We start from the raw sequence: 17,772 nt of genomic DNA, 5'->3' as shown, positions 1-17,772 counted from the left end.
AAAAAAAGAACGTATGTGTTAAATGTTAAACACATGCACGCACGTGCACACACGCGCACGCACACACACGTACGCGCACACACGCATACACTCTGGAACCCATGTGATCATTGTCAAATGGAGTCTCGTGTTTCCAGTTCATCAGTGTGATTAGTCAGGGGCTCGAGGTCAAGGGTCACCAATCAGGAAGCTGACAGATGAAAGCCACAACTCTTCCACCTTGACCTGCTGCTAATGACAGAGAGAGAAAATGACTTCTTCACTTATTAATGTTGCACATGAAATGTCTACATCAGGAGAACTCTGTTCGCCTTGATGCCTTCATGCCTGCCAGAGAACATCAACACATTAGCTGACAGAGTAGAGGGATGCAGATAATTGTAGCCAGGTATTGTAGTGTACAATACCTGGCTGTACATACACGCGTGCACACACACACACACACACACACACACACACACACACACACACACACACACACACACACACACACACACACACACACACACACACACACACACACACACACACACCCTCACACACACACACACACACACACACACACACACACACACACACACACACACACACACACACACACAATCCTGTTGTGTTGTCCACACATTGTCTGCCCTTTGATCTCTGAATCGAAGGTCAACACAACAGAGCCTGAGGCCTGTGGGAGTGGAGACCTGCTTGGTAGATGTAGTTTTAATCAAGATACATTTTTTTCGTTTTTTAATCTGACACAGAACCAAGTTTTGTAGTTAGTTAATGAGATACAGATCCGCTGTTGAAAGACCGGTGACCTCCAGATTACATCTCAGAAGCAAACAAAGCGTTGTGCCAGCCTGCGGTTGGCGCTGTGGTATAGCTACTGAAAAACAGCTCCAATATCAATCACCTTTGATGCTGTAAATCTAATTGGTGACATGGGGCTGAGTGAAGCTCAGAGGAAAATACATACATTAGGCATTGACACTGTTTACATTGGTACAGGTTACAAAAGCCTTGCTGATTGCTGTGATGATAAATTGAGTTGAGCTGTTTATTCCTCTGTGCCTGTAGAGTTTTAAACCACTGTTTAATGTCAATCGCCATTCTTTTTAATGCTGCTTCATTCTGGGCCAATACTCTGTAAATACTCAGCCTTAATGTAACTGTACAAGTGGACCCTTACGGGTCTACACTGTGGATTTTACTGTATAGACGGTCCACAAACTCCATCTTATTGTCAGTGTCATTGACAGACAGAATGAAATACTCTTTGCGCAAAAATTACAATACATCACAGCAGCTTAATTCCAACCAAAACATGACCGGATGATGATATAGCTGGTGATCATTTCATTCTCCGTCTTCCATCGTTTTCTGTCTGTCTCTCTCATCAGATCCAGCCCCACCAGAGGCGCCACAGAACATCAGACTGACCAACCAAACTGTTGTGTGGCTGGAGTCAGGACCAGGGTCACAGTTTCCACCAAAGTAATTATTCAATACTTTCAGTTCCCATTATACAAGGAAAGGTTTTTCTATATCAGACCAAAGAATGTGTTCACATTGAATGTAACACAATATTATTATATTTGTTTTTGGCTTTTTGCCTTTATTGATAGTTAGAAGTGAAGGTAGACAGGAAAGAGGGAGAGAGAAGGGGAGAGACACACAGCAAAGGTCGGCATGAACGGGACTCAAACATGCGACACGCTGTCAGGCCAGAGCCTATATGTGGCATGCGCCTGGACCACTAGGCCAGCGGGCGTGGCCAAAATTTATGTTTGTTTTTCAGGAGGGTGGCTGGTATCTCCCTTAAGGGATAATGTGAGAAGTTCAGTAATCCGTGAGAGACTCATGATGAGTCGAGTCGCTGCTCCTTTGAATAGAAAGGAGATAGTTAGGTGGTTTGGGCTTATAGTAAGGACGCCATCTGGCTGCCTCCCCAGGGAGGTTTTCCTCCAGCTGGGAGGAGGCCACGGGGCAGACCGAGGACAAGGTGGAGAGATTATATCTCCATGCTGGCCCGGGAACACCTCAGGATTTCCCAGTCAGAGCTGGCCAATAAAATATCTGGGGTCAACTGCTGGAACTGCTACCTCCACGACACGACTTCGGATATGCAGTTGAAGCTCATGGAACCTACATACTTCTCTCAGCACACTTTCATTAAAATAAATATACATTTCCATGTGTAATGGCACAGTCTAGAGTTTGTACATTTCACAATATTTGTCTCCTACATTAGATAATTACCGGTATCATTTTATTCCTCAATATTGTTAATCGCTTTCATAGGTTACATCTGAAAGTCTCCCACATAGATTTTTGCTGTATGTGCAGATTTGTTCGTTTCTGTGTGTGCTCTTTGCTCAGGTGTCTCACTTTTTATACTGTATAAAAACAAGAGATAACTTCAAGAGAACAGGGAGAACAAATTGATCCTCACCATGTTTACTGTATATGAGTGTCCTGACGTGTCTCAAACTTCTTCTGATATTTATCCCTCATGTGTTTCTACTCCTATAGGTCGAGGGGGCTTAAAGTTTCTATGCTTCTGCACTGGGACCCCCCCAGGGACGGAGACCTACCAGTCCATCACTACAGAGTTATATGGATGCCTCAACACACATACACGCGTCACAGAAACACACACACGCTGCACGCGGCACACAGAAGCACACACACATTGCCTTTACACGCACATACAGCTGGACAGGACAAAAAGGAAAGCAACAGCAGAGTAACACAAGGGGTAAGGAAACTTTATGTTTATTGTCATTTTTTACACATTACACCAAATCTCTTTGCTGAAAATGGCTGATCTACAAGTTCAAAACACACGCAATGTGTTGTGAGCTTCTAGATCTGCTATTTCAATATTTGCCCATTATGACATGCCAAGAACAGAGAAGCTAGGGTTCATGTGGTTAAAGTATAGAAATTACTGCACACTAACACACTATCTATAAGCTCACAACGTGTCCCAACATGCCATGTTGGGAGCTTGTAGATGGTGAGCACTGAGCAGCTATGGTGTAAAGGGAAAAAGGACGGGTCCTAGTATAGACCCCTGAGGGTCCCCGGTCAACGAAGTACTTAGGGTTCATGTGGTTAACTGTGTGGCATTTAATGAATAACAATGTTAAAGGACGGCCTGGGCCATGGCTCAGCGGTCCAGGCACCTTGGCTGGTAATCCAGTCTGGCAGTGTGCCGTGGGTTCGACTCCCGATCCCGACGGCCTTTACTGCATGTCACCCCCCCCCCCCCCATCTCTCTCTCCCCATTTCCTGTCAGCCTACTGTCTGTCCCTCCATATATATATATTTTTTAAATAAAGGCGAAAGCCACAAAAAAAACATTAAAAAAAAACAATGTTAAAGGCCATCTACAAAAAAAGTAGCATATCATACAATTCAGACGAGTTTATCCATTTTCAAGGACCATCAGAATTATGTCGAAGTAAAAAGCTTGTTTATTCTTACCTCAGATTTCCCAATCCAGTCTATTGAATGTCATAATGATAGGGCAGTGTATACATATTTTACAGCGATTGCAGTTATACGCCTAATTGTCATATAATTATACGTTGGATGTGACTAAATGCAATTAAACTCCATTTTACACTACAAAAGGCATCTCAGAATGTGCTGGCATTCACATGTCATGTTTTGAAAATGCTACTGTCTGGTATTCATGTTACTATAAGCATAAACACCAGTATCACCTCTTTTGACGTGTTGCTCCTTGGTTTTTTGTTTTTACCTCAGATGTAGTCAACACATTATCTGAGGTATTTTTGATTATGAAGTTATTAGGCAGCCATCTGAGGACTAGCACATGTTTCCTGTGTATCCAAAATGTGGTTTTGTCTGAGTACATGCTATTAAACGAGATATGATCATTTTTTGAGTCATAATGGTGACATGTTGGCTTGGCTAGGATAAGTTAGGATAACATGCCAGCTTAGCTATGTAGCTTGACTGACAACACAGAGCTATGGCTTCTCTGTGTTAATATATCATGTTTAACTCAAGTCAAAGCAGCTGCAAATGTACTACTGACAACATGCCAGTCACTATGTTGGTTAGAGCACGGGAACATGAGTATCGGCTGTCACGGTAGTGCAGCATGAGGCCTCTATGTATAATATATGTATGGGCTCTTTTAAGGTACAGATCCTACCTTGTATTGAGTAAAAAATATAGGAGTTTAAATAATGATAGAACGAGCCATTATGTCCATTGTTATTACAGTGGTCACTGAAGGGCAGTTTGTAAGACGATATCTACTGTTTTGCGTGGTATCTATCATTGCTTCTACAATTCTTTTTACATCAACAAATGGCGCAATATGTAAAACAAAGAGTTGCTTTCAGATTTTTTTTTAAATTAAATTGTATTCTTGGACCTTGGTGTCATAATGACAATTACATGAGAGTACATAAGAGAATGAAACATGGAGTTTCTAACGTAGGTATTCATGCACCAGTAGTGGTATGGTAGGCTTTAGTCATTCTAAACAGTGATGGAGATCACAGACATGGCCTGGTGGAGCCATTTCTCTGTAGTCTGGTCTTCTGTTCTGCTTGGCTGGGAGGCATGGAATTTAAATGAGGGCCTTCCCCAAATCCCCCCAAAAGAGTGTTTCCAACCCTCAGCTGCACCTACTGTAGACTCACAAACAGGCAGTGTACCAACAACACACACACATGCAGTGTAACAGGTAGAAAATAGCTATAATGCTGTTCTACTGTAAACTGACAAACATGGTACATCTGGTTGAACGCTAGCAGTGATTTAGATAAAAGCTGAAACAACGGATGGAACAAGAACAACAACAGATGGAACAATAACAAGAACTAATTGAGTGATCAAAGAACATCTTGAAGATATATCAGCTAGTGGATGAAAGTTCATGTCATGGAAGAGATAGCATACATAGCTTTGACTGGATTAGATACAGAGATACGATCTCACGCAGCATCATTACATGAGTGGTGAACCGCAGAGGTGTTGCCAGACATTCAGACTACAGTATATCCCTTACATTACCACATAAAACTGTATTCTCTGGATACAGTACATACACATACAGATTTCATTGAGAATACAGTGGGCTAGCTGGAATGAACTGTAATCCTGAAGTTAGAGGGAAAATGTAGATTGAGGAAATATTTAAATATGGGAAAAGCCTACACAGAGTCTGTCTTTTTTAGTACAAATCACAGTTCCTTTTACATATAATGACCTACTGACCAAAATAGACCGGATAGACCTCCAAACTCAACTTCAAAGACTTTTCATTTCTGTGTTCTCCACCACCACACTATACACTCTCTCGTGCGCGTGTGCGCACTTGCACGCATACGTACGTATGTACGTGCATGCGCACACGCACACGCACACACACACACACACACACACACACACACACACACACACACACACACACACACACACACACACACACACACACACACACAGCCATCCATGCCATATGTTTTGTCTATCTAGACGGTAATGGAAATACTTCAACCCCATTTTGTCCACAGGTCACTGGGAAACAGCTTTTAACTAATTCTTTCACAAACACACTTGCACGCATACGCACGCACGCATACACGCATACACGCATGCACGCACACACACACACACACACACACACACACACACACACACACACACACACACACACACACACACACACTTTTCTTATCATGCAAACATCTCTCTGTTGTGACTTGCTGCAGCCCATTCAGATGGACAGATGTGATTGACTCAAGGCCTGTTAATAACCTGTCAATCAAATAGTAGACTAACACAGAACAGCTCCCAGCTGTTACTTATAAAAAGGCGGGGCCTGTATCACTCAGTCGATGATGATGATGACATTGACAGTTGATGATCATAAGAGTAAAGAGGACAAAGGTGGTGATAACTGGCGTTAATGATGATGTTGCTTTGATTTCCCTTATTTTATTAATTTAGACGGAATTTAGATGGATGTTAGCTTACGTATAGCCTGGAACAGACCTATGCTTTCTATGGCATAGGTTGCGCTGACGGATCTGCAGGGGGGAATAGACGCTGCACACACCAATACCGACACATAGCAGACCCACATACCAACAGCCGTAACAGGCACCTTGTGCAGTGCGTAGAACCGTCCGGTTGCCTTAACACATTCTGGGCGGGAACCCCTTTTGGTGTTTTAAGCATTATGTTATAATTTTTGGGGTCCTTGACATTGAGCACCACTGATATAGAAACGTAGGTATTTCAGAAAACTATCAGGATTTAGAAGACATTTTTTTTATTTCTACGTCAGGTCTAAATGGGTTAATAGTGTGAGATATATAGATTTTGGTGCATAAATAATATATTAGAAGCATTTTTTTTTATCAAGAATTGATCAATGTCACCATGGTCCACATAGAACACAAAGAAAAAAGGTTTTTTTCCCCCTCTTTTTTCAAAAGGTCCAGAGGGCAAGGGCAGGTGGTGCGCGTGTGTGTGTGTGTGTGTGTGTGTGTGTGTGTGTGTGTGTGTGTGTGTGTCTGTGTGTCTGTGTGTCTGTGTGCGTGTGTGTCAATTGAATAAGGCTGCAGACCATCAGTAATTAGCAGATAGAGAGAGACCCGTTGGCGCTATTGTATGCCACAATTGAATGGGTTTTGATGACTATTTTTTATGTATATTTTTTTATTTTATGTATTTATTACCATGTGTTGTTCTTCCTTACTGTAAATCGCTCTGGATTAAGAGCATCTGCTAAGTGCCTAAATTGTAAATTGTATTTAGAATATGCATGTTCTAATGTGTCCAGCCGCAGTGCGAGTTACGCCTAGAGGATCTACTTCCTGCCACTCCCTATTACCTGTCCGTCCAGACGGTGGCCTACTGGGGTCAGAAGAGACTGAAGAGTCCCAAAGCCCACATTCTGTTCACTACTAACACCGATACAGGTAAAGAGTATGCCTTTCACTGCTGTCTGTCACTGCTACGGGTAAACTCACATAGCTTAAGACTTAACAGAAATTCTACATCTGCTTTTTTGATTGATTGAATAGTTTATTGAACATAAATGTAAAAACAGCAACAGAGTACAGTCAAACACTCCAAAAGGGATAGCACCAAATAATGTCCTTGCAGTCTTGTTTCCATTTAGGTCGTATGCAATCAATTCATAGACATAACATGAAGAATAACAAATTCAAAATCATCAATAACAACATTAAAATCTAAATCATTTCAGAACAAAGAAATATATATATGTACAGAGTGGGGAAAAAGGAAGGGGGAGTGTGATCACCTTTTTAAAGGGGGAGGATCATTTCCTCTCCCTTGGGCCTGCTGAAAGGTTGATTGTCTGTTTTAAATGATGTTGATGTTGCTCTGATCTATATCCATGTTGTAGCTCAACATAAAGGCTAGGCAGAGTCCACGGTTTGCCATATTTAACTCATGTTTAGACAATTTACAATTTAGGCATTTAGTAGCCTCGATACCCAGGCTTTCATTTCGTCTGCGCGAAAGATGAAAGCCTGGAAAAAGCCGTGGGCTGAACCAGTCTAAAAGTGGGAGTCAACCCTTCCGCGTAGGCGTCGCTCTAAATGATGTGACGTAGCGCTGCACTAGGGGGGAGAGGAGGGGCCGGGGGTGACGGACAGATCGATGAGATCCAATCAGGGTGCGCGTTTTTCTGAGCCGCTGCCCTCCCATCTAGGCCAGAAATGTCTCTGCTTAGGTCAGGCTAGGCATTTAGCAGACGCTCTTAGTCCAGAGCGATTTACATTAAGCAAGAACAAAAAGCATGGCAATACATCACATAAAAAGTATTTATCATGAAACATGCGTAAGCTATATAATGAAACTATACATATAAACTATACATATACTATACTATGCTATACATATGTACTATGACGTGCTATGACTACATACAATGCAATGCAATTTAGAGCCGAAGGGACCATTCTAAAATGTAAGTATAGCTGCGGAGATACAGTATGTACGCTAAAAACGTGATGTGAACCGAGTATCTTTTCCTCATTATATCAGAGGGAAAAGTGCCCAGAAATGGTGACCACACACAATCAGCCCTACTGTAACCTGAGGTCTTTATACCTACAGCATCTAGCCAAGTTTGTTTAGTTGAACATATTCTATAAGAGGAGTTAAATTAACATACTTTCAGGTGTGCAGGTGAAGGTTATATTGATTGAATGGATGAATCAAATCCCAGACACATTAATCAGCTGTCGGACACCTTTTTTAATGTTTCATTAACTAGACAGTCTGTCGGTAACACACCAAACTGTAGGCCTACCGCACTTTTTCCTAACAGAGCCATGAATTATTCAGGTATTGATTTTCCTGTTATCACGCTGCTGCTGTTCTTCCTGTTAGCACGCTGCTGCTGTTCTTCCTGTTAGCACGCTGCTGCTGTTCTTTCCTGTTAGCACGCTGCTGCTGTTCTTGGCACCGTCAGCGCAATTCAGCAGCTGCACTGCTAGAGCACACACCTGTATGCACACACACATGCACACACGCACACATGCACGCACATGCATTCACGTGCATGCATGCATAGGCTATGTAGTGGAAAGTGGCAGTGTTAATGGTGGTCCAGGTAAAACCAATTAACCCTTATTTGGTCAGCCCAGTCCAGAATATAGGCAGCTGCTGTTCCCATTATTGGGTTACTTACATTCCAAAGTTTTATTTGGAATGTATTCTTGTGTATTCTATTGTAGCGTGAAGTCTGTGTGTGTGTGTGTGTGTGTGTGTGTGTGTGTGTGTGTGTGTGTGTGTGTGTGTGTGTGTGTGTGTGTGTGTGTGTGTGTGTGTGTGTGTGTGTGTGTGTGTGTGTGTGTGTGTGTGTGTGTGTGTGTTGCGTTCGTGCGTTTGTTCATGTGTGTAATTAATAGCAACTGCTAGTAAATATATTGCTTTTTAATTTGTTAATAGTCGGTTAATCATTGCAATCTTTAATAAGCTGTATGGCCAGTTACCAGGAACACGTGTTTCTCTGTGTTTCTCCGCTGAAGCAGCTAAAGCCAATCAGATAAGGGCTCAAATGTCGATGATGCAGTGAGCGAGCTTGCTACCGGCTAGTAGGTACCGCCCCTATAATTTGTGTGTGTTCCTGGAAACACAATAACGCATTCATACATTCTGTTTTATATAATGTATTTTATATGTTTGCTCTGGAGTGTAACATGTTTTCATCATGCTGTCATTTACAAGCAGTCAGAACACCTGCTATATAAAAATGGCACTTACAGGAATATGAAATTGTTATAGAGAGGCACCCACAGTGCTCAGCCCATGCATGCCACTGTGTTCCAGGTGGTTTAAGGGTCATTGCACTAATGATATTGTTTTTTATTTCTTGTTATTCATAAAGACATCAGTGTGGTAGGAACATAGTTTTCAAATAAACGGTCACATCCCATCCCACCTCCATTAAGCTAGCGAGAGGCTCCTTGTAAGCTTTTACAGTATGAGCGTATTTCCATTGATGAATTCCTGTTCTGTTCTTTAGCTACATAGAAATGTCTATTTGTATGTCTCTAAATGTTTTGATGAATTGAACAATGTGGACCCTGTTGTAAACAAGTGTAATGCTTAATTGGGTCGTCCACTCACAGTTAACAGTCTTTGTATTGAGTTTGTGCTTGAAATGTACTGTAAATTCTGCAAACTGTTAATAAATATTTCAATCAATCAATCAATCAGGCAGGTTTGGTTTCATTCTAAACAAAGGCCATCAAAACAGTCAAAGCTAAACATTCTTATGTCTCTTCTCTTCTCTTCTCTTCTCTTCTCTTCTCTTCTCTTCTCTTCTCTTCTCTTCTCTTCTCTTCTCTTCTCTTCTCTTCTCTTCTCTTCTCTTCTCTTCTCTTCTCTTCTCTTCTCTTCTCTTTCCACAGTCCTCCCTGACCAACCTCAACCAGATGCCACCAAAAGAGAAGACTTCTCCAATGAACTGCCATCTTCCCCCGCCCTCTCGTCCTCTCCCTCCCTCTCCTCTTCCTCCAACCTCCACCTCACCCCCGCCCTCCCCCACCCTGATCCCGCACCCGACTCCGTTGCGGCCAGCAACCTGCGCCTGGAGGTTGCTGCCCCTCATTATCATGACAGCCAGCTGCAAGTCAAGGTGTTTTGGAAGTGGCTTCATCGAGGTGTGTTGCTATGGAAAACACCTGGATAGTCAGGGACGCAAGCTGTGCATTGCATGTACAGTACTGGTAGAGAGAATACCACATAATTCAAATTGATCATGACAGACAGACAGACAGACAGACAGACAGACAGACAGACAGACAGACAGAGTCCAATAGACATGCACACAGGCAAGTTTCCTGAGAATCAAATATTCTTGGTACAGTCTGCAAACTCAGCATTCCCCCGAGACTGGATGCTTGGAGGCCATAGCTGGCCTCTGATTGGCTGGTTGAGCTATAGACAGGAGGTGCTGACTGGCTGTTATCTGACTGAGAGGGAAGAAGAGACAGCAAGTCATATTCAATAACATCAGCGTGGACAAATAATCAACACCAGCTGTGTGTGTGAGAGCATGGCCTGTGTGTGTGTGTGTGTGTGTGTGTGTGTGTGTGTGTGTGTGTGTGTGTGTGTGTGTGTGTGTGGGTGTGACAGTCTGTACAATGTGCATGTGTGAATGCATGTGTGTGTGTGCGTGTGTGTGTGTGTGTGTGTGTCTGGTTTGAGGGGTAAAGAGTGGATCTCGTGGCAGATGTGATGAAACAGGAGAGAACAGAAAGTTTGTCTGAGTGAATCTCAGGATGCGTTTCTCTCAGGTTTCACACTATTCTAGACAAACACACACATGCACACTCTCTCACTCGCTCTTACACAAACACACACTCACAGGGACACGTAGAGGCACGTGCACACGGATTGTTTCTGATCTATCCCTTGTTGTATTACAGCCAGACAGAGAGACCTTGGCCCATATGTCTTGCGGTGGCGTCCAAATGCCTGTGGTACTAATGTTACCAACACAGAGAGAACAGCCACTCTACAGGTACAAATACTCTGTGTGTGTGTGTGTGTGTGTGTGTGTGTGTGTGTGTGTGTGTGTGTGTGTGTGTGCACACACGTTCATAGGAGATCAGTTTCCGTCTTCATAACTCTCATATCAGTCTGGAATGCTCTCAACCGTAAAAGTGTCTGTCTGGCCTGTCTTTCTGTCATAACTCTCTCTCCCTCTGCTATCATCATCCCTCTTTCCGTGTATCCATTACTCTATCCAGCATAGCTCTGCATCAAAACTATTTTTTTATTATCTCGCTTTTCCAGTCAGAAATGCTAAGATTATTTATTTATTTTGAAAGATATCGGGGAAAGGTTGGTCATGCTTAATCTGTATCGAGCATGTAGAAAAGGCTTCTGTGGGAGAAATGTGTTACCATGCAGCTTATACCCTCAACCTCTGCATTCTAGACTCAAGTTCATGTTCATCTGTTTCCAAAGCTAAGTCATTCAAACCATTCAGCGAGTGTACATTGACATGTGGCGCTGTGGCTCACATAGACGCAAACGTTGAGCAAGAGTGTCAACACTCAACAGTTGTGGACAAAATGACCCGCTTCATGCATGGACTGGCGGTGCCTAATGCCAAAAATAAGAAGAAAAGAGTTGGGTAGAGATCACTGTGACGCTAGAATAAACACTCAGAAAGGTGATGAGAGCTTTGTGAGCGTGTTGGGTTGAAGGCTGATGCAGAGCTCACATTGTTTCTGCTGGACACGTCCAGGTGTGTGGGGAAGCCAGGGGGAGGGTCGAAAGGTTCTCAAAACATTGCAACCATTACTCATAGTTAAGAACTGGCATTTCAAGACATTTATCATAACCACAGGAACCCTAGAGTAGAGTACGTTTTCTGGGCATAGCACGGTGGACAAAAGATTTGTCAACCGTCAACGAAGTATGTAAAAGAAAATCTATCTATTTTTGGTTCTGCAACACCGACTTTTTCTTATTTCTAAGGTATAAAAAGGATGAATTATGTTGAAAGTGAGTGGTATTCCTGCTTACATGCAATAAACATGAATAGCTAGCTGCTCAGCATCTCCCTCTGTCTCTCTTCCTTCATCTCTGTCATGTCTCTGTGTGCTTCTAGGGAACACATCACACCATCACAGGCCTGCTGTTCTCCTGTAAGTACCGGCTGGCCGTGGCCACGGAGGAGGACCAGGATGCTCAGGCTGTAGCCTGGGTTACGACCCCAGCATGTACCTCTGTCAGGGTCCGGGGGGGCAAAGGCCTGCCCTGCAGCACTGAGGGTAATACAAACTCTTCATAGATATACTATATCACACATATGTACTGTACACACACACACACACGCACGCACGCACGCACTCACACATGCATGCATGGTTCACACATATGCATGCATCACATGCACACGCAGTCTCCATTTTGTACTTAGATTGTTACATTCCATTGATTTACAATAATTTCTTTACCCTAATCTCAACCTATAAATATCTGCTTATCATATTAATCTTCTCTTCTGGGGACATTTGGTCCCAGCAAGAACATGCAAGTGTACAAGCACGCACTCACACAATTTATAGTGTCTATCTTTAGCTTTAGCAGTTTGCCAAACCACTGTCTTTATACACAGTGATACACACTTAGCACCAGGTCTGTTTTCAATTCACTTTCCTCTCATTCAGTTCAGCTGAAGTGGATTTCATCAGCCTTATGTGTAAAACAAATACTTAAAATGGTCATAGACTCATAGACAACCTATGTAATAAATGAGAAGATTGCTTTATGCTTAACATAATTATATCTGATTAGATTTTAAATGCATTGAACTAAACGTAGGACTGTAAAGTTCACACATGCATTGTGAGGACTAAGTGAAACCTTGCAATAACCTTGTTCATTTTTTGCTTGGTTCAGTGCGCCCTCTGTCAGGCAGAAAGGTGGTACTACGACCGGAACGGCTAACGGCAGATTTCCAGCAAGTCAACGGTTCCCTGGTCACTACATTCCGTTGGAGGTTATCCCAGCATGCACTGGGCCAGCCTGCTATTGAGGGGTTCCAGTTCACCTGGGCACTGACGGCCCTACCGTCAGGGAGCACCGTGGAAATAGAGGGCCAGGAAGATACTCTTATCTCCCAAACACAGATAGTTGCTCCGGTGAGGAATGAATGAGACAATGCACGACCGACATTGATTGAACCACATTTGAACTCAACAATGACGATATCGTAAAAGGGGCTCTTAAAATGGGCCAGCTGGAGCATTAGATCACAGAGAGCGTGAGAGGGACAGTTTGTGTGTGCACGTCTACAGTATGTCCATGTGCATGTGTGTATGTGCACACACTCACGTGTGCTTGTTAACCACGGTATTCTTTTACGGACGGGGAGTAATCACTTACATTCACTGTTTTAACAAATTTTAACCAGCCAATCACCAGTATGAAACACCTGCAGTTACTTGTGTCGTTGAAGAAATAGTTTTTCAATGCGAACGATAATTGGATGAAAATGAAACACTTTCCAGTCTAGCAACTTCATAAGGATGCAATCAGACGCAGACCGCGAACATCCCTACCATACCGTTTAAATGGCCACTTCATCACGTAGGGAATGTTCCCCAAGCACTACAACCCATCAAAACATATTAAAATGCCTTTTTCCTGTTTCCTTTTGCCCTAAAATTAACTGCAGAAACTTCAATACTTTCATTTAAAACTAATTACGGAGGACATAGGATTTTTATGGTTATTTTTAGATCATAATTGTTTCACTCGGATAATGAGCTTGTGTGTGTGTGTGTGTGTGTGTGTGTGTGTTGCATTCGTGCGTTTGTTCATGTGTAATTAATATCAACTGCTAGTAAATATATTGCTTTTTAATTTGTTAATAATCATTGCAATCTTTAATAAGCTGTATGGCCAGTTACCAGGAACACGTGTTTATCTGTGTTTCTCCACTGAAGCAGCTAAAGCCAATCAGATAAGGTGTGTGTGTGTGTGTGTGTGTGTGTGTGTGTGTGTGTGTGTGTGTGTGTGTGTGTGTGTGCGTGTGCGTGTGCGTGTGCGTGTGCGTGTGCGTGTGCGTGTGCGTGTGCGTGTGCGTGTGCGTGTGCGTGTGCGTGTGCGTGTGTGCTTCTGTCTCTAACGTCACTTTGGTCTCTGTCCCCAGTCCCAGCGCTCGGTGACAGTGTATGGCCTTAATGGGGACAGTACTTACCAGCTGCAGCTACAGGTGCTCACAGCAGGGGGCAGCAGTGGTGCTGCAGTCTCCAGGACCATAAACACTCCAGCTACCAATGCTACACTGCTATAGGTAGCTACCTTGATTAAACACAGGTGCCCGTGGGGCCTCTACGCCTACTTGGAATGATGTTGGAAATGCATGCCCCACCCAGATATTATGTCTGTGTCCCTTTTATGCCCGACGTCAGAATGATGTTAGATTTCTGTATGTGTCTCTCTGTCCTATGGAGTTCTGTGTCAACCATGCCCAAATATGGAGTGTTGGGATGTCAGAACAGGACAGCTTATGGAGTTCTGTGTCAGGCATGCCCAAATATGGAGTGTTGTGAGGTCAGAAAAGGCCAGCTCTATACAGTATATGGACCCTGGGCAGGGGGGCAGTCCAGAGCCCGGGCAAGCCCTTTTTGGGGCGGTTCTGGACAACTGTGGGTCCGACCGACTCGACACGGCACTCGATGTGGTGGTGTGGAACGCGTGTGTCGAATTTGAAGTCGGTGGGACTAACGGTTCTCGAGTTACGTGGATTACAGACGTACACACAGAGGCCCTCATTTATCAACCGTGCGTACGCCAAAATATGGGTGCACGCTGAAATTACCGACATTTTCGGCAATTACCATTTCCGCCAAAGCTTGAAATTGAACTTGACAAAGTTCAAAACTCACGTCTGGTCGGGAGCTGTCGTACGCTTTGTCCTCACCTGTTTTTCTGTCGTAGAACAGCGGAGCAGCATTGTTTGACCAGCTGAGAGGCTGTCACATGCATCTAAACATATGTTTTCACTCCTAAAATGTATAAAACTAATAATAGCCTACATGTGAAGAAAATATATTTTGTAAAGGCATGTCATATGAAATTGGTAGGATATTACCAAGTGTGCAAGCTTATTAAAATTGCGCAATTAAAAACAATGCTTTAAGCCATTTAAATAGTGTTTTGCATGAGTGCATACCGGTAGCCCCCCCTCCTAACTTCATTCCATGACTGGATCGAGAGGCATTTGCAGTGCTGCAGCTTTAGATTTTCTTTTCGCAGATAAGTAAGCCTGGGACCGAGGCTATGCAGCTATATAGTCAAGTCTACCAACCAACTGCAATCTACAGCCATGTCTTTCTCGCGTTACGTCTCGTCCTTTTAATTAAGGATAAACCTGACGCACTCGAATGCCACTAAATGTGACATGCCGACAGTGCCGAGGCAGCAAAGTGGGGACCGCATCTCCTTTTTTTTCCCTTCATATGGCTTCACGGGGTGCCAACTTAATTCAGGGACCTCCACCACTACAGCCTACCACCAGTACCACATAAGGTTTAGGCTGCGAGGTATGCAGTCTAATATACAGTAATGTCATAAACGTGCATGCAGGTCACGACAGTGACAGAGACAGACAGAACAGGAGCGGAGGAGGAGATGCAGAGTTGCAAAACAGCATTTGTCACGGGCTGAAACTCATTCCAATGACCTGAGCAATGTTATTTAATTAATGCTTCACATAATCACAGGTTCAGGTTTTCGTTCACTAATCTTGTTGTATATTAAATGAATAAACATTTTAATAATTTTATATACAACTAACAACACACAGTGAAAGTTGCTTGCAAATTGCGATATGTGCGTGCGTGCGTGCGGGGGGGGGGGGGGGGTGAGGAGCAAGGGAGGCAGCAAGGGAAGCGAAGCGAGAGGAGAAACAGACAGCTTTATTTAATTCATGCAGGTTTATTTATTTAAGATACAACAAGTTGCAAGTTGCGTTTTTTTTCTTCCTGTAACCATGGTTTCAAAATCGTAATGCCGTTGTTCCTGTCACAAAAACGAGGGCGAGGCTTGATTTCATAGGGCGTGCCAGATAGATTTCAGCCGTCACATTTATTAACGTCGGAACGAAATTAAGGAAGGATCAGCTGTTTGTGATCACTTTATAAATGCCGTGGCGACGTGGGTGTACTATGAAACCTGCACTCGAATCTGTGGCAGATTTTACACTCGATTGATAAATGAGGGCCTATCTCTATAGTCATGTGTTCAAGACGGATCTGTCCGATATTTCATATTCCATCATAATTGGCTAACATTGGCTTTCAAAGTTTGCAGGATGTTTTGAACAAAAAGCCTCAAATCATGAATGCAGCGTGCCATTAACGTGAAATCTTTCACAGACTTTCCTACTAGACTGAGGAATATATCCCACCCTTTTCACATTGGCCTGTTATAGTGCCACCAACAGGTGTATTTTTGCAAAAGAAAAATTTAACAAAATGCCTAAAATCATCCAATTGCCATCCAAGGTGTAATAAGAAATGGCACCCTTTTCACATTTGCCTATTATAGTGTCACCAGGAGGCCACATCCTGACCTGCCCTACTGGAGACCTGTGCCCCGGTGGGCACTTTATAGCCCTTTCCACACCTAAGCACGTGTGCGCAGCTGGTTTTTAGACAGCTGGTGGATGGGAATTAAGCTCCACCTCCGCGGACGTTTGACGCAGAGGAGAGCGCTTCCGGGAATCTGGCCGTCACGCAAGTCGTCCGCGGAAGTGGAGCTTCTTTTCCATCCACCAGCTGTCTAAAAACCCGGTTTTGAAGCTGTGCACAGCCGAAAACGTGCACGGCTCTTTTGATAGTGTGGCAGCACCTTATCTAGTTGTAAATGATAACAAACTAGAAAAAGTGTCCTTCTGGGCACAGGTCTCCACCAGGAGGATAGGAGTGTGTGTGATGTTTTGCAAAATGTTTAGGAGAAATATAAACATGTTTTTTTGATTTGTTTGTGTGTGTGTGTGTGTGTGTGTGTGTGTGTGTGTGTGTGTGTGTGTGTGTGTGTGTGTGTGTGTGTGAGACGCGACTTGGCCTGTTGTAGTGCCACCATGAGGTTGATTTGAAAACCGTCAAGTGGCATTTCTTCCTCAGCCTAGTGGGAATATGCATGCACAGTTTCACTGCAATCGGAAGTCTTGCTTGCCTCTTGAAGAGGGCGGTCGCATTTTTTTCTCTCCCTCCCTGTCTGTACTCCCTGCTCAGAGCGTCTCTTCTACACTGTCTCTTCGAAACCCCTGAAACTATCAAAACATGGAACTAATCATGGAATTAGTGTGCTGGTCTCTGTACGTGATGGACAACATTTTTTTCTCATGTAAATTGGGTTCTGGAGAGACTGCTCAATACCCTGATGGATCTTCCCCCCGACTATCAGCGTAGAAGAAGCATTATTTGGATTTATGGTGACAAGATTTCTGCTGATTGGGCTGTGCATTGGTCTTGCGTACCGAAGAATTGGAAAAATGGCAACGCTGAACAGAGCCCCTATGCTGCCTGCCATGATAGACTTGTTGCCTTGGAGCAGAGATTGTTGGGCAGGGCACTGGGGGAGATGCATCAGAAGATGGACACGATCTTGGAACAGGCCAGCGCCCTGCAGATGCATCAGAAGATAGACACAATCTTGGAACAGGTCAGCGCCCTGAGAGCCATGACTGACAGAGAGCCATAACGGACATAGAGGAGAAAT

At 43.6% G+C, this 17,772-nt stretch overlaps 1 protein-coding gene across 1 annotated transcript in view; it reads left to right on the top strand.

Moving 5' to 3' along the window:
* The window catches only part of anos1b (anosmin 1b), a 58,002-nt gene that overhangs the window by 36,581 nt on the left and 3,649 nt on the right, over positions 1-17,772 (top strand). Inside the window, exons 7-14 of the mRNA XM_083767800.1 lie at positions 1,392-1,485; positions 2,524-2,749; positions 6,824-6,962; positions 9,933-10,184; positions 10,953-11,047; positions 12,146-12,308; positions 12,940-13,181; positions 14,195-14,338. Coding sequence (XP_083623926.1) covers positions 1,392-1,485; positions 2,524-2,749; positions 6,824-6,962; positions 9,933-10,184; positions 10,953-11,047; positions 12,146-12,308; positions 12,940-13,181; positions 14,195-14,338 — 1,355 coding nt within the window. The remainder of the gene's footprint in view (positions 1-1,391; positions 1,486-2,523; positions 2,750-6,823; positions 6,963-9,932; positions 10,185-10,952; positions 11,048-12,145; positions 12,309-12,939; positions 13,182-14,194; positions 14,339-17,772) is intronic.

The sequence above is a fragment of the Protomyctophum parallelum genome (genome assembly GCF_964188405.1).
Source record: "Protomyctophum parallelum genome assembly, chromosome: 6".
Taxonomy (NCBI): Eukaryota; Metazoa; Chordata; class Actinopteri; order Myctophiformes; family Myctophidae; genus Protomyctophum; species Protomyctophum parallelum.
Note: the sequence above shows the minus strand (reverse complement) of the source record. Positions and strands in the feature narration are given on the sequence as shown.